The sequence below is a fragment of the Mastacembelus armatus genome, chromosome 24 (assembly GCF_900324485.2).
Source record: "Mastacembelus armatus chromosome 24, fMasArm1.2, whole genome shotgun sequence".
Taxonomy (NCBI): domain Eukaryota; kingdom Metazoa; phylum Chordata; class Actinopteri; order Synbranchiformes; family Mastacembelidae; genus Mastacembelus; species Mastacembelus armatus.
The window spans coordinates 6,654,949-6,676,091 of NC_046656.1; the positions used below are offsets into that span (position 1 = coordinate 6,654,949).

Sequence of the window (21,143 nt, forward strand, 5' to 3'; positions counted from 1 at the left end):
CTACAGTAGTCGACTTTAAATATGGCATCATAAGCACCTTATTTGAGCACAGTCAGTATATTATGCTTTATATGTGGCTTTGCATAGACATTAACAGTATTTATATTCATTGTAATATGTTGTGCAATACAAATGTTACTTAACACCTCCACTGTGGCAGATTAGGTTTAGCTGTCTTGTTCAAAAGCTCTTTGCATTTATTAAAGGAGACCACAGCACTCGTCATTCGCTTTGACCTCAGAATCAAACTATGCATTAGACGGTTATCATCCAAAGGATTAAACCTGACACAAAACATGTTCTCCAGCTCTTATGATAAAACAAGTTCTGACCATTTGTTAAAAATGAAGTAAATATTTCTTCTCCTTAATGAATCCTTATAATAGAGTGCTTAAGAATAAAAGACTATAGGTTAGTAACAAAATAAACAGAACATGGATTTGGTGTCACCAAACTTGCTTTTCTGGAGTGCACTGAGAATTATATGAGCAGTATAATCGCAACAGCTCTGCAGTAGCAAAGCAGGTGTAGGCTGAAATGAAGCAGAAATACTGAAAAAAAAATTAATGGTTAACTTAAATGGGCTGTGTGTTTCCTTCGCAATGTCTAATTGATGCACATGCCAAGCTAGCCACCTGGATCCAATTCCCCTCAAGAATTAAGCCTCTTTTATTTCTCCGTATGGCTGACCTTCTTCCTCCTAAACCAGCTGAGTAAACAGCTCATCCCCCTGCACATCTAAAACATTACGAACTAACATATGTAGATAGGCCTATATGTTCCCAAGGTTTGTGATTTAATCTTAGCCTTGTTCTGAAAATAAAATATATAAATATAAAAACTGTGTGTGTCTGCTTTTGTGGATTATGTTGCAGATAATCATACACACCTAAGAGATTATGAATAACCAGGGCCCAGGGCAGTTGTCTGCTCTGCCCCGGTGACAATCTTCTTATTAACATCCAAAACTCATTTTTTTCCAGTTTCCAGTTGTCCATATGTATTACTGTTAATGGTTAGTTATTATTGTGGTAGCTTTCACACACCAAAGCCGTCTAACTGGATAGTCACCCTTATCCCTCTCCTTAAGTTGATTAATGCACCATCAATTAAATGGACAATCTACTTAAGTTAAAGAATAATTGCGTTTTATGTTGGTTTATAAATGGTTAACAACAACTTTATTACCAAATTTTAATTAATTTTCATTTGTGAAATATCGTGCATATGTGTAATTGTGATGCAGGTATAAACATGCGGTCTTTGATCCAGGCTCACCCCAGCAGTAGCAGCAGGGTGAAGGGGAGCAGCCAGCCAGCCGCTGTGGCCACATTAAAAACTGCATCGCCTCTTGTGACAACTGTAGATCAGTGAGCCATCAGCCCCCGCCTCGCTCTCGTTTCAGGGATTTGTAGTTTTTAGTGTAAAGAACGTCGCCGCGTGGTAGAGGCCTTTGTAAGAGTAAAACTACAGTTCCCTCAGAGCTACTCGGAGGTGTTAGTTGTCAATATGGCTGTTGTCAGACAGACAAAGCAGAGAGGCAAATAATTCGCCTCTGATTAGAAAACCTTGGAAAAGGGTCGGACAGGGCACTGTTATCATATTGCTTTATTGTTCGGCTGCAGTGAAAGACACAGCGGGTCTTTGCTGAAGTTGCAAAGTTAAATGGTTAAGTGGACAATTTGAACCGAGGTAAGTCATGTACTTAGCTGTGTACAACACTGAAAGTGATGTTATTAATATCAAACCTTCGCTAGGCAGCGGCTAACGTCAGCTAGTATCAGCGTTGGCACGGCTAGCATGTTATGCTAATAACCCACAGCTACCGAAATAGCCCGTGTTAAGTTGCTAGCCGTGCTCCGTGATGGCACGGGACTGTTGTCTGTGTAAAATCTACGGCAGCGGTGCTTAGAAGACTGAAGTCATCTGGGGTTAGAGAGTTGCGGTGCTGGTTGTTTTAACGGTACCTCGGGTTTTGTCCGTCCGCCACAGGAACGTTTATCTACCGTTAGCTTTTGGGCAAAGGGCGTGAAAGCTGGCATCACCAGAGTCTTTCCCGCAGCGCCAGGGAGCGACAGACCTGTGCCGTCTCTGCAGGCCGCGTAGTCAGCAGAACAACAACAAATGGAAGTAAAAAAATATATCGGCAACTGTTTTAGCACTGGGACTAAATAGAGACCTGCGCTGCCAAAGAAACAGGAGTTGGGTTTTACAGTGCGAGTGTCTGACGCATGCAGCCTGTATTTAAAGGCAGGAAAACCCAGTCTGGTTTTGCTTTCATGATGAAGAAAGCAGCGCTGAAACTGTGATTTATTCTTGTTCTTGAACTCGCCTGGACTCTTAGTTATTGGTTAGTTACTCCAAGTTATTGGCAAACCCGCTAAGTATATGGACCAGGGGAAGTTTGTTTTAGCGTACGATAAAGACGGTCCTGTTTCAGCTGCTCTGGTCTCATAATCGGTCATAAACTTTTGTCTCCTGCTTGCACACCTGTCCAGCCTCTCTTGCGTGACCTATAGCAAACCGGTGTAATAGGTTTGTATTTTGTATAAGGTTGAATGTTTGCTTTCCTATAGGGGCTGACATCTGCTCATTGTGTTTCAACCAGTTAAACCAGCCAAAGTGAATCGTTAACTTGGTAAATACTTAAACAGCACAGGTAATAATTTCTTACAATGTTTTTTTTTTTTTTTTTTTTACAGCATACAATCTGACTGTGTGAAATAGGACAAAATCAAAATGCAAGAAAAGTGATATCTTCTGGTTCAAGTAACTGAATGTGTGGCCCGTCTCTGGCATTCCAGTGTAATTGTGCTTGATAATCTACAACTTTTGTAGTGTTCTTATGAATTTGTAATAAATTGAGTAGTTAATGTTCACCATTGCTACTAAACTACTTTGTGTATAGAAGGAATGTATTTCAATGCTGCCCCAAAGTGACTTCGCCTGTTGTGCTGGCAAGTGTTCTTCTTTTTACAACTTGGTGTTACAGACCTCTAAAGGCTTACACCGGTTATATTAGTTTCCTTCGTGATAACCTTAAAACACTGCATATGCACTCAAGTCATTTAGTTTTTTTTTTATGTCCCCTGCACAGTTTAGACTAACATATGTAGGAAAATGCCAGTGACCCCTTTTAAACCATTTATCACGTCAGCATAGGTCGGGCTGGCATAGAAGATGGAAAATCTGCCGCAGTCTGATTCCAGTTGCATTGATTTTGAGCACAGCAAATTGCTTATGAAAAACATACAGCGTGGGTGGTGTGCAGAGCTGGGGATATATTGTAGCTCTTAAAGAACGGCAGTCAGAATGTTAAGATAGCATCAGCTGTCAAGGTGACTCTGGCACTCTGCGTGTGTTGCCTGCTGGTTCCCAAAAATAGCTGATTTTTATGCCCTGCCCCTCCCTGCCTTTTTCTTTCACACTTTAGTCTCTCGCTCTTGTCTTCCTTTTCTTATCCGCTGCCTCTTTATTTTCATCTTGCATTTGTTTCTTGTTTTCCCACCCACCTCTTTCCACTTTACCCCTCAAACTCTCCCTCTCTGCCTCAATCCTCCTTTCCCACCATTATTTTCTCCTTGCCTCTACCCTCCCTTCATCTGTCTCATTTTTCCCTCACTTTCTTCCTTGATTTCTTTTCTCTGTCTCTCTTCTGTTCCCTCTCCAGATTTTGAACATCCACTGAACTTCCCCCTGCATTTCCTGTTTTCTTTCACCTCCTCTTATTCCTCTTCTGCCTCACAACCTGTCTGTCTTGTCTCTCATCCAGCAGCAGGATGTCTGAGTTCAGTGAGGAGCCGCGCTTCACTATTGAGCAGATAGATCTGCTGCAGCGGCTGCGTCGCACTGGCATGACCAAGCAGGAGATTCTGCACGCGCTTGACACTCTGGACCGGCTGGACCGGGAGCATGGCGACAAGTTCGGCCGCCGCACCTCATCTTCCTCCTCTTCCTCGTCCTCCTACGGAGTAGGCGGGGCAAACAGCTGCACCAACAATTCTGCCTCTAACACAACTACCCCATCTTTCAATAATAACAACACTGCCTCGGCAACCACCACCTCTTCCGTGTCATGCAATGGCAACAACGGTGGCATCAACAGCGGCGAGGTCAGCACCGTTGATCACTCTGCGGCCACCTCTTCTTCCACGACCTCTAAAATATCCACCGCCACGCAGACGCAGTTTAGCAGTGGTGGGGGACTCTCGCCGTCTCCTAGCAACAGCTATGACACCTCCCCGCCTCCAGGGCCACCACCACCTTCTGCTATCCTGCCATCACCGGTCTCCTTGGTGGCGCTGTCACAGAATGGGCGTGACAGCCTAGCTGCTACACCCAACGGGAAGCTGTCTCCTCCACGATATCCAGTGAACAGTGCGGCTGCAGCGCGGGCATTCGGGTTTGAAGCCACAGAAGAAGACCTGGACATTGACGATAAGGTGGAGGAGCTAATGAGGTCAGTGTTAACTGGACAAAGCGAGCTCTAACACTTTGTGTTTTATAATGTTCCGTTTGTCCTACTTGAGTTTGGTGGTCACAGAACTGGATGAGGTACCATCAGTATATTGGCTTTTTGCCAATCAGTATATTAGTATTTTTGCTATTGTGATAGACATGATTCACTCAGGTCAAAGTGTTTGAAATTAGTGGACTGTTCTCGCTGTATGAACAGTGAATGAATTAATGGATAGAAGAGTGAATGGGTGGACAAACGTCCAATAAATCCTCACAGTGGAAAAGCTGTAATCTATAAATGGCATTTGTGCTTGAAAATTTAATTGAAAATAAATAGTTGCTAATTAACTTTTTTCGGTGATGAAATAATTGATTAATCACCTGATCATTACAGCTGCTATTTTAATATATACATGTTTAAAAAACTTGGTCGAAGGTCAATTTTAAACATAAGTTTAGAAAACAGTCATACTATTTTTGATCATATAACATGAACTTGAACTTGAGTTTCCCTACAGTTTTAAAATGTTTTGTTTTAGTTTTCTGAGCACTTTAAAGACTTTTTCCTCTTACATCTAGTTGCTTCAAGGTTGGTCAACCTGCTAAGGTAGTGTAAATTCATGTCTGTTGCTATAGATTGTGTTCACCAGGATAATGGTTTTGCCATTTCAGTCTGACCTCATTTTTTGTTGCATTCATTGTCATTAGCGGGAAGGTAATAGTTGTACTAAAAAGGTCTTAATTGGATCTATAATTATGCTGGATGTTAAAACCCTGATGATCATTGCTGCATTAATGCCTTCATTATTTGTTTGGTTGCACTGATGCCAATGCAGCTGGGGGAGACTTGGTGTCACCTCAGTGAGAGAGGGTACCTTTAAGATGAAATTCTGCTTTGAGGTGCTGCAGTCAAAACATAAACATGTTGCTTGCTCTGGGTTTCTCTGGTATGTTCAACATTATCTGGCAGTGTTCATTTCTGATTATTGTTGTGGCACTGGTTGGCTGACAGAAGCCAGATTTTGTGTCTGTGTCCAAACAGATCTTTTCTCCAGTCAGTTCCTTGTTGTCTTCATTGTTAACAAACAGTACTGAAAATTGAAACAGGTCAAGACAATTGGTGTTTGGTGGGCCCAAAGTGAGACCTTCAAGAAAGCTACTGAGCTGGCCCAGAGTAGGCACAGCAATATGAATGGATTCAGCATTAGGTCTATAAACCGACAGAATGGTTGAAAACACTTATCACAAATTCATAAAACCTAAGGTGTCATCTCCACCTCTGTTGTCAAACCAATTAGCCAATTGCTAAAACACAAGTAAGAGAGAGGCTGGAACTTGTGAATGAAATTTGTTGCTGAATTAGTGCATCAAAAGTAGTGCAAACAAAATAGTTGATAGTTTAGTTGACTGGCTAACTTATTAAACCATAAATCGCTTTAGCTCCACTTACAGAAGCAGGGCTGAGCTTCTATTGCAGTCTATCTCAGTTTCTTCACTTAGTGAATAGCATTGTTGTTTTTTTGTTTTTTTTAAGTGCACCATCAAATAGCCAGAATAAGGATACACCACTGAACAGAAAAAAAGACAGAAAAGGTTCCTCTAAAAACTTTCCATTTTTGAGCACTGTAGCAGCACCACACGACAGCTGTGATTAGTTTTAGTGCAATTTATCTTGTACTATGCATCCTATAATGAAGTATCACAGTAACAGAGATGACCATGAATGTGTTCTTGGCAGCATTAAAAGGGAAGTATTCTGTGTGAGAGTGGAAAAACCTTCAGGGTTGAGGTTGATATTTTCTAAGAAGGAAGAAAAGCTTCTCAATTGTGCACCTCTGGAAACATTACATGAAATTACATACATTAACATCTGATTATATTAGGTTTGAATGTCAGTAGTTACTTAGACCTATTACTCTGACAGCTTCAGTGTTCGTAACCACAGTCCACGTTACCCACCTCCTCTCTTCTTAACATTTTACACATTAGCCCTGTCCTATCACTGCTGTGGGCTCCTGCTGCCTTCCCACTGGCCCATATGAACAGTCAGAATAAGAACAGGCATTTAGAGCTCAGCCTCTATCCTGAGCACTGTGCTATCTGTCCCGTTACTCATTTATGCTGCCTCTGCATTAAATTACATGTCCTCTTTAGACAGCCCAAGAAGTTAAGTAGCGTTATAAAGCCCTCGTCCTCCCTGCCTGTAGGACTCTCCAGCGTCTCGCTTGGCAGGGCTGTGGGGGCGTGACATGAGGTTTCAGCTTGTCAACAATCCCACAGTGCCCTTCTGATTTTTCCTCACTCTTAAGTGCACATTTCTATCTCTGCAGGGGTTCGGCCTTTGAGTTGGCATCCAACACCCCCCACCTCCCTTCCACTTCCCACTCTTCCTCAGTCTTGTACAGCAGCTTGTGCTACATCGATTCACTGGTGTCAATACAAGCAGCGTTTTTAAGCTCTAATTTTAGCTGCGCTGCAAGAGGTTGGTGTGGAGGATATTGATGCTGGATGTCTAGAGTCGTGATGCATTTTCATTTCAGAAATATGCTAACCGAACGCTCAAGACTTTGATGCATTCTCCTTTTTTTGACTCTGTGCTTCTGGGATACTGACTGGTTCAAAGGTTGCAATGACTGTATGGTTGGAGCAGCAGTGGTGTTTTTGGGGGTGGGGGTTAGAACTTCCTTTTACAGGAAAAAAGAAAAAAAAAATGAACCATTAGTATGGATAACTGCACCAACTAGTTCACACATTTGACAGGTGTTCACAATCTGCACCAGGATGAGGAATTAAGCCAAGACAGTCACAAGCTTGTTGCGGTGTGTATAACTGTCTACGTATAGGGTAAGGGAGGGGATTGGGCTCGAAGCCAGAAAGCAGGGTGGGTACACTGTGTGACTGCACATGTTCACTCGCCACCCTCCACTCCTGCAAGTCGGTACATGTTTTATTTTTTTCCTCTGCTGGGGAGAGAGATAGTGGAAACATTAAATACATTTAAAAAATACAGATTACGTGATCATAATTCAGTTCAGTTTAATTCATAGTCATTGCGTTTGTGTTCCTCTGAAATGCAACACTTAAAACGCTGCCTCCATTTCATATGTTTCTCATGAATCGGCACAATGCAAAAACACAGGTTTGATTATTCGACATTAAAGAAAGACATCAGTCAATTTTAATGTATACCAAACAACTCCTCTTGAGTCTCATGTAGAAGAGCAGAGCATCAACAACAGAAGCTTACATGTCAGCATTTGTCGCTAATGCTGGGTAAATGATGAAACAGCAGCTTGCACCAGAATCAAACATGTAAAACCTTTGAAATAATGATAAAATAAAAGGTGAAGTTGCCAGCAATCGCCCGTGCACTTTTCCATTGCTTACATATCTTTTGGACAAGACACTGTCACTTAGACTTCTGCATGCCTTACTAAGTTTATTAAAAATCACTTGTTCTTTGTATGTTTGCCTCTGTTAAACCAAACATTCCTATCAAGATATATCCACTGAGTATGTTAAATAGTATAGCTGTGTTCTCATTTGTGCTGTGTGTGTGTGTGTTTGCAGGAGGGACAGCAGTATGGTGAAAGAGGAGATTAAAGCGTTCCTGGGGAACAGGAGGATCTCTCAGGCAGTGGTGGCACAAGTTACCGGTTAGTAGCAGACATACTGACACACTGGAACAATGATCTTTATTTTAGGTGTTTTCTGTTGCAATCAAACTATCATTTTGGCTCCTGTGCACATATACTCAGTATTAGATGTCCTTCTTATATGTACTGTACACATATCAGGTAACATTATTACTATTTACTATGGTTCCCTCTAAATAATGTTGAGTCAAAGCATCAGCTAATTAAATCCTAAATTGAATCTCATTTCATCAATCAAATCACTTCACTTTTTCGTTTTGTTTAGCATGTTAACGTTTTGGTGAGCGGTGAAGTTCACCGCTCACGAAAAGGTGATGGAAATAAAGGCAGAGTTAGCAAAATACTTGCAAACAAAGTGTAACTGACTGACTAAGGTGGTCTACAGGTGGTAGAGTATCCAAGTATGTCTTGGATGCACACTCTTTGGAACTTTGACTTTTAACATTGCAGATGATGAACAGAGCCATTTAAATATGAGTATTGTAGGTATATCCTGAGGCTTAACATGTACAGTAGACTGTACTGTAATTTTGAGGTTGTAAGTAACACATTTATCCTAATCACAAGTGGGATGCAATGAGAATAAGTAAATACATCAGTAATAATAATAGTAAAAATTATTAGGACAAAAAAATCTATAGAGAGAAAGAGAAAAGGATGACCAGAGCTCCTGTGAGGAGAAAAAAAGTGATGTAAATTCAAAGTTAAAGAGAGAGAAAAACACTTTTCCCCCTCTAGTATTCCCGTCTGTCTTGCGTGACTTTTTCTAAGGGCTGTCTACAAATTGTGCCGGCGCTTGATGCAAAACACTCTGTTGTAATTTGATGTCTGGCTGCTTTCCAGGCATCAGCCAGAGCAGGATCTCTCATTGGCTGCTGCAGCATGGCTCTGACCTGAGCGAGCAGAAAAAGAGGGCCTTCTACCGCTGGTACATGCTGGAAAAGACCACACCAGGTACATCTGACTTAATACTGCTCTCACAGCTCTCTTTACTGTGTGTGTGTGTGTGTGTGTGTGTGTGTGTGTGTGTGTGTGTGTGTGTGTGTGTGTGTGTGTGTGTGTGTGTGTGTGTGTGTGTGTGTGTGTGTGTGTGTGTGTGTGTGTGTGTGCGTGTGCGCGTGTGCGTGCGTGCGTGTGTGTACATTTGAATACCATTTTAAGCATAACTATCTGAGTGGTGACATTTAGGCCTGGCCTCACATTTTCAGTCTCCTGTTTAAGGGTTAACACTTGGTTTTAGGGTTAAGGTTAAAATTAGTTTCAGGTTTGGGTTAGGGTAGGGACTGAGGCTAGGCATTTAATTGTGACTGTCCTCACAAAGATAGAAATACAAGTGTGTGTGTGTGTGTGTGTGTCCTCTATGTGTGTGTGTACACACACACACACACACACACGGAAAGACAGCAGTAGATTTTGGCTGACTAATCGCAGCAGCGAGGCAGCTCCAAAGAAAGGCAGCATGCTAGGAAAACACTGTACTGCCTGCAGCTTTCTGTTAAACTGTTAATGAGATAAGCAGAAGTAGTCAGTGTCTTGTTGTATATACGGGACAGTGGGATGTGATATATGTGAGGAACATCTTATGGGTTAGCAGAAGCATCTTGACTTCTGGAATGAATTAGAGCGTGGGGACAAAAGATTGTAGTGGCAGCAGTTTGTAGGAACTACTGAGAGAAATATCATTAATTTGCACCTCCAAACAGAGGATTTGAGGGACCATACTGTCGTTGGCTTCAGTTGTATGTGTTCAGCTGTGTAAGTGACTAACAAAGACAGGTCCTAGCCTTGACCTCCAGTAATACATAGCCATCCATATTAACATTTCAAATTGAAGTCACATCACTCACAAGTCAAAGGGTCTTTCACATTACCACATTTATGGTGCTTGCAAGCCACTCAAGTGCCACTTGTACAACATCCATCCATCCATCCATCCATTATCTATACCCGCTTATTCCTTAACCAGTGTCTGCTGGAGCCTATCCCAGCTCTCTTTGGGTGAAAGGCAGGGGTACACCCTGGACAGGTCACCAGTCCATCACAGGGCCACATAGAGACAAACAACCTCACACGTAATTCATGCAACAGTGCTAACCACTCAGCCACCATGATGCCCGTTTGTACAACATATTTCTGGCAATTATAAAGTTATGGCATATAAAGAAAAGCCTGTTGTACATAAGAGATATTATTTTGAATGGCTTCTGTCAGATTTTAGGGAGAGGACAGAACATACTACCTGTCCAGGGTATACCCCTGCCTTTCTCCCTGGGATAGCCTTCAGCAGATCCACGTGACCTTAAATCGGAATAATCTGATATAGATAATGGATGGATGGAAAGAACATGCATTACTTGTGCCGACTGGCGATCACATTGGCTATTGGCAGTTAAAGAGAGAGTTGTGGGTTGTGTCCTTTCCTGCTGATAGATAAGAATGGTGATGATTATCACTGTTTTCAGCCTAATTTAAAGCAGCCCATTTGCAACAAGAGCGTTGTGTAAGCTAACAAAGCTCTTTTTCTCCATTCTCTAAATACCTGCTCACCAAAACGTTGCTCTGTGCACCTGTTTCCACAGCACCAGCTGTGTTGCATTCTGGCTCCATCATAGAGATGATTCGTTCCCATCCCAGCCGTACTTACCTGGCCTGTGAGCCAAGCGTCACCCTGGCTCATTTCCCTGCTCTACTATCTTTATGTGTCAAGTCTTTATGGGTCAAGTCTGTTTTCAAGAGAAAGGCTTGGTTTCCGAAGTATGAAATGCACTTTTAAATGTATTTAAATACCTGGAATAACTGTGACACATATCTTTTTGCATACCGAAATTAAACTAGCTGTTGTACTTACATTTTAAGGGTTATATTGATGAGCTTGTTATCATAGGAAAGGAAGCACTTTCTAGTTTATTGTGAATTGCTGGGCTCAAATTTGGCCGGATGATTTTTGGTAATACATCTGGAAACACAGTTTCAGGCCCACCTGTGGGAAAGCGTAATGCATGCTACCTGTTACGGTCCCACATAAATTTTCCTTTGAGTGCTCAAAGAAGTGCGGTGTTGGGACAGACCCCAGGTCAAGTCTCAAATCCTTGATGGTAACTCATAAGTCTTCATAAGCAAATAAAGATGCTGACAGTAGAACCTGTAGTGTGTAGGCACATCAGGCTGTGCCATCTACTCAACCAGTGGGTTTTAGTGTAGACATACTATATGTGAGATCCACTACATGACTTCAACTCTAAAGTCCTGTCAAGACTTCAGTGAGTCAAGCGTAAGTTTCTCATTTTTGTGACTCATGTCCAAGTATCAATCTTGAGATACAGCTCTGACCCCTTGATTATGCCCTATTCTTCTTGTTTAAAAATATCTTTCAAGGGAAATCCCGGTTTACGTAAGTGACCTTAGGTGGCTGCAATAGACTCATAGTCAAAAAATGACATTCTGTGTTCCTGCACACATTTAAACTTTAAACACACCTGGCACTGTAAATGGTTAAAGCAAGAACAGGCCTACTGCTGACTCTGGATCTTGACCGAGCATAAGCGTGTGTGCGTAACATACACGTGCCTGTGCTGTATCAACCTATGGCCAGGCAGCAGACATCCCACGCCTTGTCCTCTGCGGCATGTTCCTCAGTGGAGCCCTGCCAACACCATCAGCACTGGAAACTGCTCTGCTATTTCTGGAGAGACTGAGCCTGGCCCAGCTCAGCCCAGCCCAGCCAAACCCAGCCCAGTACAGCACACTCACACCCCTGTCACTGCTGCAGGGAAAACTGATGCCCCATTCATGCCGCTCTGATGCTCCAAATTGTTGTGGGGCGACCCAGTTTGGCCTGGCTGGCAGCGTTTCTGTTAGATTAGGTTATGACACTGCAGGTGAGCTGATGATCTAAACATTTAACTGTTAGGTTTCCACTTTCAGGTGTGTGAGTGCATGTCAAGCTTTTTATGTGGTTTTCTTTTCTGCTGTGGTCATGCTTTGATGTGAGACAGCATGGTCTCTGTCAGCAACATTCACTTGAGTTTACAATCAGAAGATATTGTAAAATTTGTGAAATGTTTCCTCACATATATTTTGATGAGGGATGGGCTTTCAGCGTTTTCTGTGCTATGTTCACCTTCAGCAGCCACACACATTATTACAGTTTTTAGACTTTTGCAGGTTTTGTGCTTCTAAACCACAAACACACCTGCAAGACTCCCCTAGACTGATTGTGGCTGGACTCTTTCTAACAGATGTTCAGCTCTTCAGTTGTAACTTACCAGTGATTCTGGCACTGCTGCTTCCCACCCCAGGTGCCACCCTTAACATGCGGCCAGCTCCGTTGCCCCTGGAGGAAATGGAGTGGAGGCAAACCCCACCCCCCCTCACCACTGCCCCTGGTACCTTCAGGCTGCGTCGGGGAAGTCGCTTCACTTGGAGGAAAGAGTGCCTGGCAGTGATGGAGAGGTGAGAGCTGGGAAGTGGGAAGAAAAGCAGTATATTAAAGACAACATACATTGGCTGTGCCTTATTTCCACATGGAATGGAGGAAACATTGCAGCATGTCCTAGAAAACGGCTGGACAATGAGCAAGTGACTCTTGTCATACACTCTGAATATAGGTTTGGTTGTACTGCATACAAAAGAAACAGCAGTAACTGTGGTTTGTTGACATCGTCCTTGTGTAGTGAAATTAATTTAATCAGTGTGACTGCTCCGCTATTTATAGCTACTTCAACGACAACCAGTACCCAGATGAGGCCAAACGGGAGGAGATAGCAAACGCCTGCAATGCTGTTATTCAGAAACCAGGTAAATCACAGAAACCTGGTATGTGTGTTTTTGTTGTAGGAATAATGTCATGTAAACATTTAATAGTTTCATGTGCTGATGACAGATACTATTCTGTAGCTTCCATTACCATGGAAATGATTCCTGTGTACACAGCATACATAATCTGTCAGCTCTGCATCTTTATATTCAATGTGTTATACACTGTGCATACAGACATACCTTATCAACAGAGACGTCGATCCACAGAAAATATATGTGTAACATTTTTGAAGTTGATTTAATAATGAGGCAAAAATGGCCAAATTTTCCTGGTTCCACCTCCTCAAATATGAATATTTGCATATATATATATATATATATATATATATATATATATATATATAAAAATAAATAAAAGTAATAGTGGAATCACTACTTGAGGGAGCTGAGAGTTCCCAAAATCAGGGCTCAGGATGAAATAAAAAGAATAGAAGATACTGTTGGGGAAAAAATGTACAGGAGAAGAGATTCAAGTGAGAATGTGAGTGAGTGATAAAAGATGTGTGACAAGATTGTTGTGTGATTTGTTTCAGGGAAGAAGCTGTCTGATCTAGAGAGGGTCACCTCCCTGAAAGTTTACAACTGGTTCGCCAACCGTCGCAAAGAGATCAAGAGACGGGCCAACATTGGTAATGTGGCTTTGGGAAGGGATCCCAAATGTTTAATTGTTTGATTGAAGTGCACATGTAATTCCATCCCTTTTATGGCTTTATATGGCTAATATGCCATATAAAGTTAATAACATAGTTAATAACAGCAATTTCAACATTTTCTTATGCATTGAATGGCTCAACATTAATTCATCATCCCAATAATGAGGCTGACTGTAGTCGATCGGTCATCTGATGAATGACCCTGGCAAAGTATCCCCATAACTGCTGAGAAATTAGAACAAATCTTCTTCAACCATGCATTAATTTTGTAGCCAGGTGGATCTGTGAAATAAAACCTCGATCACTTACTAGCCAGAGGGCTCAGTATTGTTTGGTCTATGGCAGTGTTTCCCACAGCCCTGTCAGATATGAGAGATCATATTTACACCATCTGCCATGTTTGAAGGGTGTTGTCATAAACTCTCAGGTGTTAGCAGCTAACTCTGTGTGGATATATAATTAAATCTCTGTTTACATATTAGTTCAGGAGCTCCACATTTCCCCCCACCCCACTCCCAGCTGGAAATCACATCTCTACAATATGTAATGAGAGATATTATTAGTCATCCACTGTAAATCTAATAATCCATTCTGTTCCTCCAAGAAGCCACAATCCTGGAGAGTCATGGAATAGACGTCCAGAGTCCGGGGGGACACTCCAACAGCGACGACATCGACGGGAATGACTTCTCAGAGCAGGTAGAGAGTGATTAAGGATCCCACAAGGCACATAAAACCAGATTTATGTTCCACACAGTGATGTAGACGATTGGCTTGAGGAAAGACAAAGAGCCAGCTTTTTCTTGTATTACACCTTCATGTCTTCATTTTGCATTGTACCATGTCTGACTTTTATTTTTTTTTTTCCATTTCTGTTTTCCTCTTCACTGTTTGGATCAGCCTCTTGTGAGCCATTCGCATCCATCCTTGAGGAAAGGCTCTGGACAATCTTAGTACTCCAGTCATTAGCCAAATGTGATCATGCATTTTACATGTCTTTCATTCCTACTAACAGTCCATGAATACATGCTTTAGCAGTCAGTTTTTCTCTCTGGTTTGAGTTGTGTTAACTGAAATCTGCAGCATGTGGTGTTCGTTTGGAATTGAACCTCGTGGCCTCGTTCACTGGCACATTAATGCTCACAAATTCTTCCCCCAAATATAGAAAGCTCATAAAGTTTTTCTTTTCCTCATTTTTGTGAGGCACTTTCACCCAAGGCACATTAATTAATAAATGCTCACTCTCTGCTCTTTTCCCCTGTAAGTGGTGGAAACTAAGCTGGAGCATTGGAAAGCAGCAGTGCTCTGTATTATTGTACAAAGCTACAGATAAAGACTGTGTTGCAGGTTAAGCCCTCTGGCATCGTTCTCATTCACACTACATGCAAACAGTAAAAACGGAAAAAGCCCATTAATGTGAACGGGTGCAGCTAATGAGTGATGACTACAGGGTGTATTTAAACTGTCAGGTAGCACAGTCATCTAGTGACAGCAAAGAGCCAAGTAATTCTGTTTTAGTAAATGAAATGCTACCTAGCTAAGTGAGTAATCCTGTTTGTTGAAATGCCTCCAGGCCTGTGACCTGCCCTATTTTGACAAGAGACCTCTCAGCCGACCATTTGGCCTTTACCGACTGGAGCCCACCTCACCAACACAGGTACCCCCACACAGAGACATGCCAAAATGTGTTTACCAGAGCACTGCATATTTACGATTTGGGGGAAAAAGCCTAACATAAGCCTAACAGAATTAAATTAAAGCGAAGTGATGCCTACTCACAGCCCCTTTGTCGCTGTTTGTCTGTGTTGGAAGCAGCAGTTTATGAATTGTCTTGCTACAGATCTTTGTGCCTGTGCTTGCAGGAGCACTGCTGTCACGTGCAGCTCAAAATGAGGCCAAGAGAAGCTCACAGCCAAATCAGACAGAGGTTAAAAAGGCCCTTTATCACAATAATACTCTGATTGCATGAGTTAAAATAGCTTTCATATCCAGGAATCAGATGTCGCATCACTGAAGAGTTGATTTGATGCTTGTTATTATTTCTCACCCATTTCCTGGCTCATGTGACCTCAGCTCAAAAGTTTTCTTTACATTTTTACCATCCAAAAAGATTTGCTTTTACTAAATGACCTGTAACAATAAGAGCGTATTGTGGGCTCCTGTTGAAAGACAAGCTCATTAGAAACAAGTTGAGGAGCAGATCTGACTGTACCGAGTTTTCCTTCGCTCTGTTGAGCTGCTGAGTCACAGCTTTAGCTCTTAGTCAAGTAGTGATCAGATTTAACTATTTGCTAAGCCCTCTTTGTTACTTGGGCTCTTTTCCATTCTCATACAGCACATGTTTATAACGGTGAAAGGTGGCAAATGTAACACCAGAAATTCTTTGTCTTTTTTTTTTTTTTTTTAAAAGAGACATCTTTGATTTCAGACAGAGGCAGATGAAAGCACCTTCTCATGGTGGCTGGCAGCTGTCAGGCAGCAGTTTTTTGTTTTTGTTTTTTTTTGTTTTGTTTTTTCAGCAGAAACGACAACTGCTAGCAAATGTTATCTGCTATCTAATTAAGCTGCTGCCTCAAAACAAGAACCCAATAAAAGGCTCTTAAATATGCACTTAATGGCTACAAACATGATGCATCACTAAAGGAATGAGGCTGAAACTGCATGTAGCACTGTACTAAGAAACTGCCTCATGTATCAACAGTAACTTAGTTCTTCAGACTGTTCTGTCATCACACATGTGTTTCCACTGCAAACATTACAAGAGAAAGGCTTTTACTACATGGGCCTATGAGTCATTAACGTTAGCATACACAGTCCTGCCATAGCTGCTTATCATTACTAAGCTGTGTTGGACAGTCAAATCAAACTTTCAGTATGTTTGTGTGTTTTGGGCAAAAGCAAGTCGCAGCTACTAGAAGCATAACTCCTACTAACCACTGTGCTGTTTCTCCTTGGTCCCCGCCCGTCCCTCCATGTCTCAGGATGACAGCACGGCACATAGCGAGCACCAGGACCCCATCTCTCTGGCTGTAGAGATGGCTGCTGTCAACCACACCATCCTGGCCCTGTCCCGGACTGGAGGGGTCCCCAACGACATCAAGACGGAGTCACTGGAGGACGAATGAACTGCACAGGAAGTGGGATGAAGGAAGCAGATAGGAGAATCAAGGACAGTGGAGGAGAAGCAGAAAAAGGTGGGAAAATGGGGCTTAGGAAAAAAAAGAAAAAAAAAAAAAAGACCCAAATAATGCGACTGAATAAACCTTCTGAATCTCTCCCTCAGCCCTGCCACCTGTTCCTACTCTCTCGTGACTTCCATCCTCCCACTAAGTCCATGTAAAGAGTAATTACCCACCACCCCCACCCCACCCTACTCAATATATTGACACAACTGGTGGAAAAGGGTCACTGTACGTCCTCTGATCTCTGTGAAATGTTCCCTGGAAAGAAGCAAAGCTTGCAGTCCAGGCCTTCAGCCCCTAAAACAGTGGCTCTTGTCTGGGATTGTGTCTCCCAGGAACTTCCCCACTTTCCTCAAAACACTCTCTCCTCACAGGATACCTCTTCTCTTTCCTCTTCTCCTTCCCTTTCCAGCCTGGTTGTCTGAGCCGATCCTCAGTCTATCTCACCTCAACGTCAACCTCAGAAAAATATTGTGTACTGTATATATAATATATATATGGTTCTTATGGTTCTCAGTCACCTCATGGTGTGCTACCTAACCTACCTACCTGCACCCCGTCTTCATTGTGCAATTCATCGGAAGAGCAGCCTCCAGCCATCGTCTTGGGAAAGATGGATGGAGAGAGTTTCCTTCTCTCCCTCTCTGGCACAGAGGCGGTCAGAAAGGATAATATCAGCAGACAGAACTGTCCAGTCACTGTCTTCACCCTCTATACTTATCATTCCTCGGAGGAATGGCATTTTGTTTTTCCTGCAGTAGAGCTGCTGTTGGATGGAAACCTCTTAAAAACTCAGTTTAAAAAAGAAGTAGCCTTAATTTCATACACACAGCCACACCTTTACTTTTTTGCATTATACAGTAGTTTGTTTTTTTCTTTTGACAAGGAACAAGAAACTGTTTAGTGCACATAAAAATCCCAGAATTCATGTTGAGGTTTATGTCCAACAGTAGCAGTGGTTTTAGTTCCTTCACTTGCATTTCTCTTCATGCTTTTAACCCAAAAGTATTAAGCTTCCCAGTGTCACTATTGTTAAATGCTCAAGAGTTTTCAAGTTAAGAGAATCAATTTAGGATCAATGTGATAATCTAGCAAACGTAAGCTATCTAATAAGGGGAACTCAGCTTTCTTTTAAGTATCATTCATGCCAAAGGAAAAGATGCTTGGAGCAAAAAGCTAAAAGGCTAAGCTAAGACTCATCTGAAAATGAGGTTCACTTTCATCCAAAGCGATTTCTACTAACTCCTTTGGCGTGAGTAGGTTTGTTTTTTTTTTCCCTTCTTCTCAAGTTCAGTTGAGCGAGTGGGTTTGACATTACAGAAGGCCTGTGACAGGAAAGATAGTGGACATTAGATCCCAGTGCACAGTAGTAGGCAGAGGTAACTGGTCCCAGTCAGGTTCTGGTTAGGGTGGGCTCAGATTAAAGTAAGGGGAAATGCATATCTACAGGGAAACAGGCTTCACGTTCCCCAGAATCGCCTCCTGAGTCTTGGGATCTAATACTAACATAGTATAGTTATTATCAGCCAGACATATAATGATAAAATACCCCTAAGATATTACTACTTGTTCTGTGACGCTGCCTCTTTACAATAGCCTGAAGAATGTGCTTTCAGAAGATTTTTTTAAATATCAGTGACATCAAATGAGAGGAAATCCACACTGGAAATGGTTTAGAGTATTAGAAGAAATTCTGAGGCATCTGTGCTTTTATTATATCAGTATAGCCTCAAAGGTCAGAGCATCACTTTGAAGGGAATCAGAATCAAAGACACTAAGTGTTTTTTGCCTTGGGTGGAACTTTTCCAAAACCGTATTTGAATATACCTGTAAAGTCATAAGCAGACAAGTGGTGTGTTCCTTTAAGGTACAGGCTCTGTTTTTGGTGTCACTGTTTTTCAAGTATTAGCATTTTGTCAGTCTAAGGCCTTAGGATGAGGAAGATAAGACTTTTTTTTTTTTTTTTTTTTTGGAGACAACGCAAACTTATTTAGGTTTTTGCCAAGATAACAAGATTGAAACCACTCATAGGTTAAATGTGATGCAGAGCCAGGAGGCTGTTAGTTTAGTGCACAGACTGGAGCTAGTTCTGTCCACAGGTTAAGACAAAAATGTAGCTACTAGCACCTCTAAAGCTAACTAGTTGCATTTTGTTTTCTTAAAGCGGTATAAAAAATGAAATGTAGAAATGACCAGTTGTGGTTTTATGAGTAATTACATGGTGCAAGGCACAGTGACTTCCTGTGCCCGTTTTATACTCCTACACAAGATGCATCGTGTTATTTAGTAAACGTCTGAGGCGCGAGCAAGCAGATATTTTCACCTCTGCACTGTGACAGCTAGTGTCCAGTCATGATGCTCCAGCCTCACATTTAGGTTACAGCACATAACCCCTGAAAAACTAGTCATTTTTGCACTTCATGTTTTGTAAGAAGGAAACATAATGAGATATAGAGCTGTAGGTGTTTTTTTTTTTTGTTAACATGGTACAGGGCCTACCTAGCTCTTTCAGCCTGCTTTTAGTTTTGTTGATAAGCTAAACCAACAGCCTCCAGGCTTTAGCGTCACCTTTAAGGAGAGGGGAGTGATATTTATCTTAAAAGAGAGAAGTAGTGAATTTCCCCCAAATGTCAAAGTATTCCTTTAAAGGAACCCTTGCCTTGTCTTAGTGATGGTTTTGAAGACTTGGGAAAATGTTCTACAAAGCAGGATTTCACAAAGCCAGGAACTCTGGGAAAGATGCTGGTGCTGCATCATGAAATGTGGTAACTGGATCCTGCTGGTAGAATGGCTCCCGGCCCTGCGCTCTGGTCTATTTAATTCTACTGCTTCAGTATGTACGAAGCTGGGACACAGTGACTTCAGTACTAGGACCTGTGTTTCAAAATGAAAGGGTTGAAAGATAAAAACAATATGTATTTATACTCATTTTTTATGGTAATGTACAAAAAAAAGAATGACATGTTTTAAAAAGAAACATGCTAATATTGTTAAATTAATCATGCTTATTAATTCCTCCTGGCTTATCATTTACATTTTTTTTCTTTCTTTCTTTCGTGTCATTTCTTCTTTGAACAACAGTCTCTCCCTGTTTGCCTCTGAGGTAGAAAGCTATTTTGTGAAAAGACCAGTAATAATGCACCTTATGAAAATTGTCGCTGTTGACTAAGCTGAAAAATGGCAAATATCCAATATACTATCATGGGGCTGGTGTGGAAAAAATTCAGTACAGCTGCTTCACACACCATATCCTATTAGTTCAAACCCCTTATGTGATATTTTCTGCTCAAAATAACGCCACACTAAATTCCATAGTGAAATCCAGCATTTTTTTTTTTTTTTTTTTTGCCTGAGAGACATAGTTACATTTATAATGAAAACTACTGTTGAATTATTTATTACTAGATGCTAAAAAAAATTCAGGTTTGTATGAAAATATACTTTAGAGTCCTGTAATGTTCTATTGCCCTACTATTGAATGTTTCTGGAATCACAATAAAATTGTTAAGTCACCGACACCAAAAACTAAATTTAAATATTAGGTGACTTGATGAGGCTGTAAGGAGAAATGCATACTAATTTTTAGAACTCATTCACCCTACTCACCTGCCAAGCAGTGAGTGCACATTGATTAAACTCTTTGAAATCAACAACCAAACCTACTTTCTATTTGATGGCTTTTTTCTGTGGAGCTTGGTGTAACATTCTCTAAACCATACAAATAATATTGTATGTTAGTGAATGGATGGAACAGAGTACACTTAGAGATCAGTCTCTCAGTAGAAAACACTTTTGAATGAATTGTCTTCATGTTTGAGGCGCTGTTGCCCAGTTAGTGAGTGCAAGTTTTAATCCAGCAGTATTTGAAGTATAAGTGTTGAAAGCGCGACAGAAATAGTGATGGGACAGAAGAAAGAACCCTCAGGTGCTCAAGAATCTGTGCTTTTCCAGGACAAAACTGGACACAGATCATGAAACAGACTTTCCCCACCCAGTGTCATGTGTACTGCAGTGGTAGTGCTTACTCTGAAGGGGTGTCCCTCTCATGGTGTGTCAGGGTCAACATGTCTACATGTCCTTCTGTGTCCCCAGTGAAACACCATCCACTTCATCCTAATATAGCTCAGAAAAAGAGGACTGAATGCTGTTGTTTCAAACTCAAATCTAGTTATGTTCAAATTACTGTATTGCCCATTTCAGAATTTAGTGCCTTTTTTGGACAGTAGACTGTTCTGTAATTAAGATGTAGTATATATACATTTTTTTGTACAGTTTCTTTGTTCATTTTTTTAACTTGTGTTTATTTTAGTATGATATATATAATGTATAAGAGAATAAAGCTATATCACTGAAGCCTTTTCTGGCTTTGTGTTCTT

The 21,143-nt window shown here is 41.4% G+C and overlaps 1 protein-coding gene across 8 annotated transcripts; it reads left to right on the forward strand.

Annotated features, from left to right (window-relative positions):
- Positions 1-1,502: 1,502 nt before the first annotated feature.
- Positions 1,503-19,989, forward strand: hmbox1b (homeobox containing 1 b). 8 transcript variants are annotated; one of them, XM_026318653.2, is made up of 11 exons: positions 1,503-1,692; positions 2,577-2,659; positions 3,773-4,459; positions 8,029-8,114; positions 8,958-9,068; positions 12,413-12,566; positions 12,829-12,911; positions 13,466-13,561; positions 14,190-14,284; positions 15,159-15,242; positions 16,567-19,989. In XM_026318653.2, exons 3-11 carry the CDS (start codon positions 3,780-3,782, stop codon positions 16,708-16,710), a joined length of 1,533 nt encoding a protein of 510 aa, XP_026174438.1. In that variant the 5' UTR covers positions 1,503-1,692; positions 2,577-2,659; positions 3,773-3,779; the 3' UTR covers positions 16,711-19,989. The 8 variants fall into 8 exon arrangements, with proteins under 8 accessions (XP_026174438.1, XP_026174436.1, XP_026174435.1 ...); XM_026318651.2 differs by lacking the exon at positions 2,577-2,659 and adding an exon at positions 2,703-2,805; XM_026318650.2 differs by lacking the exon at positions 2,577-2,659.
- The last annotated feature ends 1,154 nt before the right edge of the window (positions 19,990-21,143 follow it).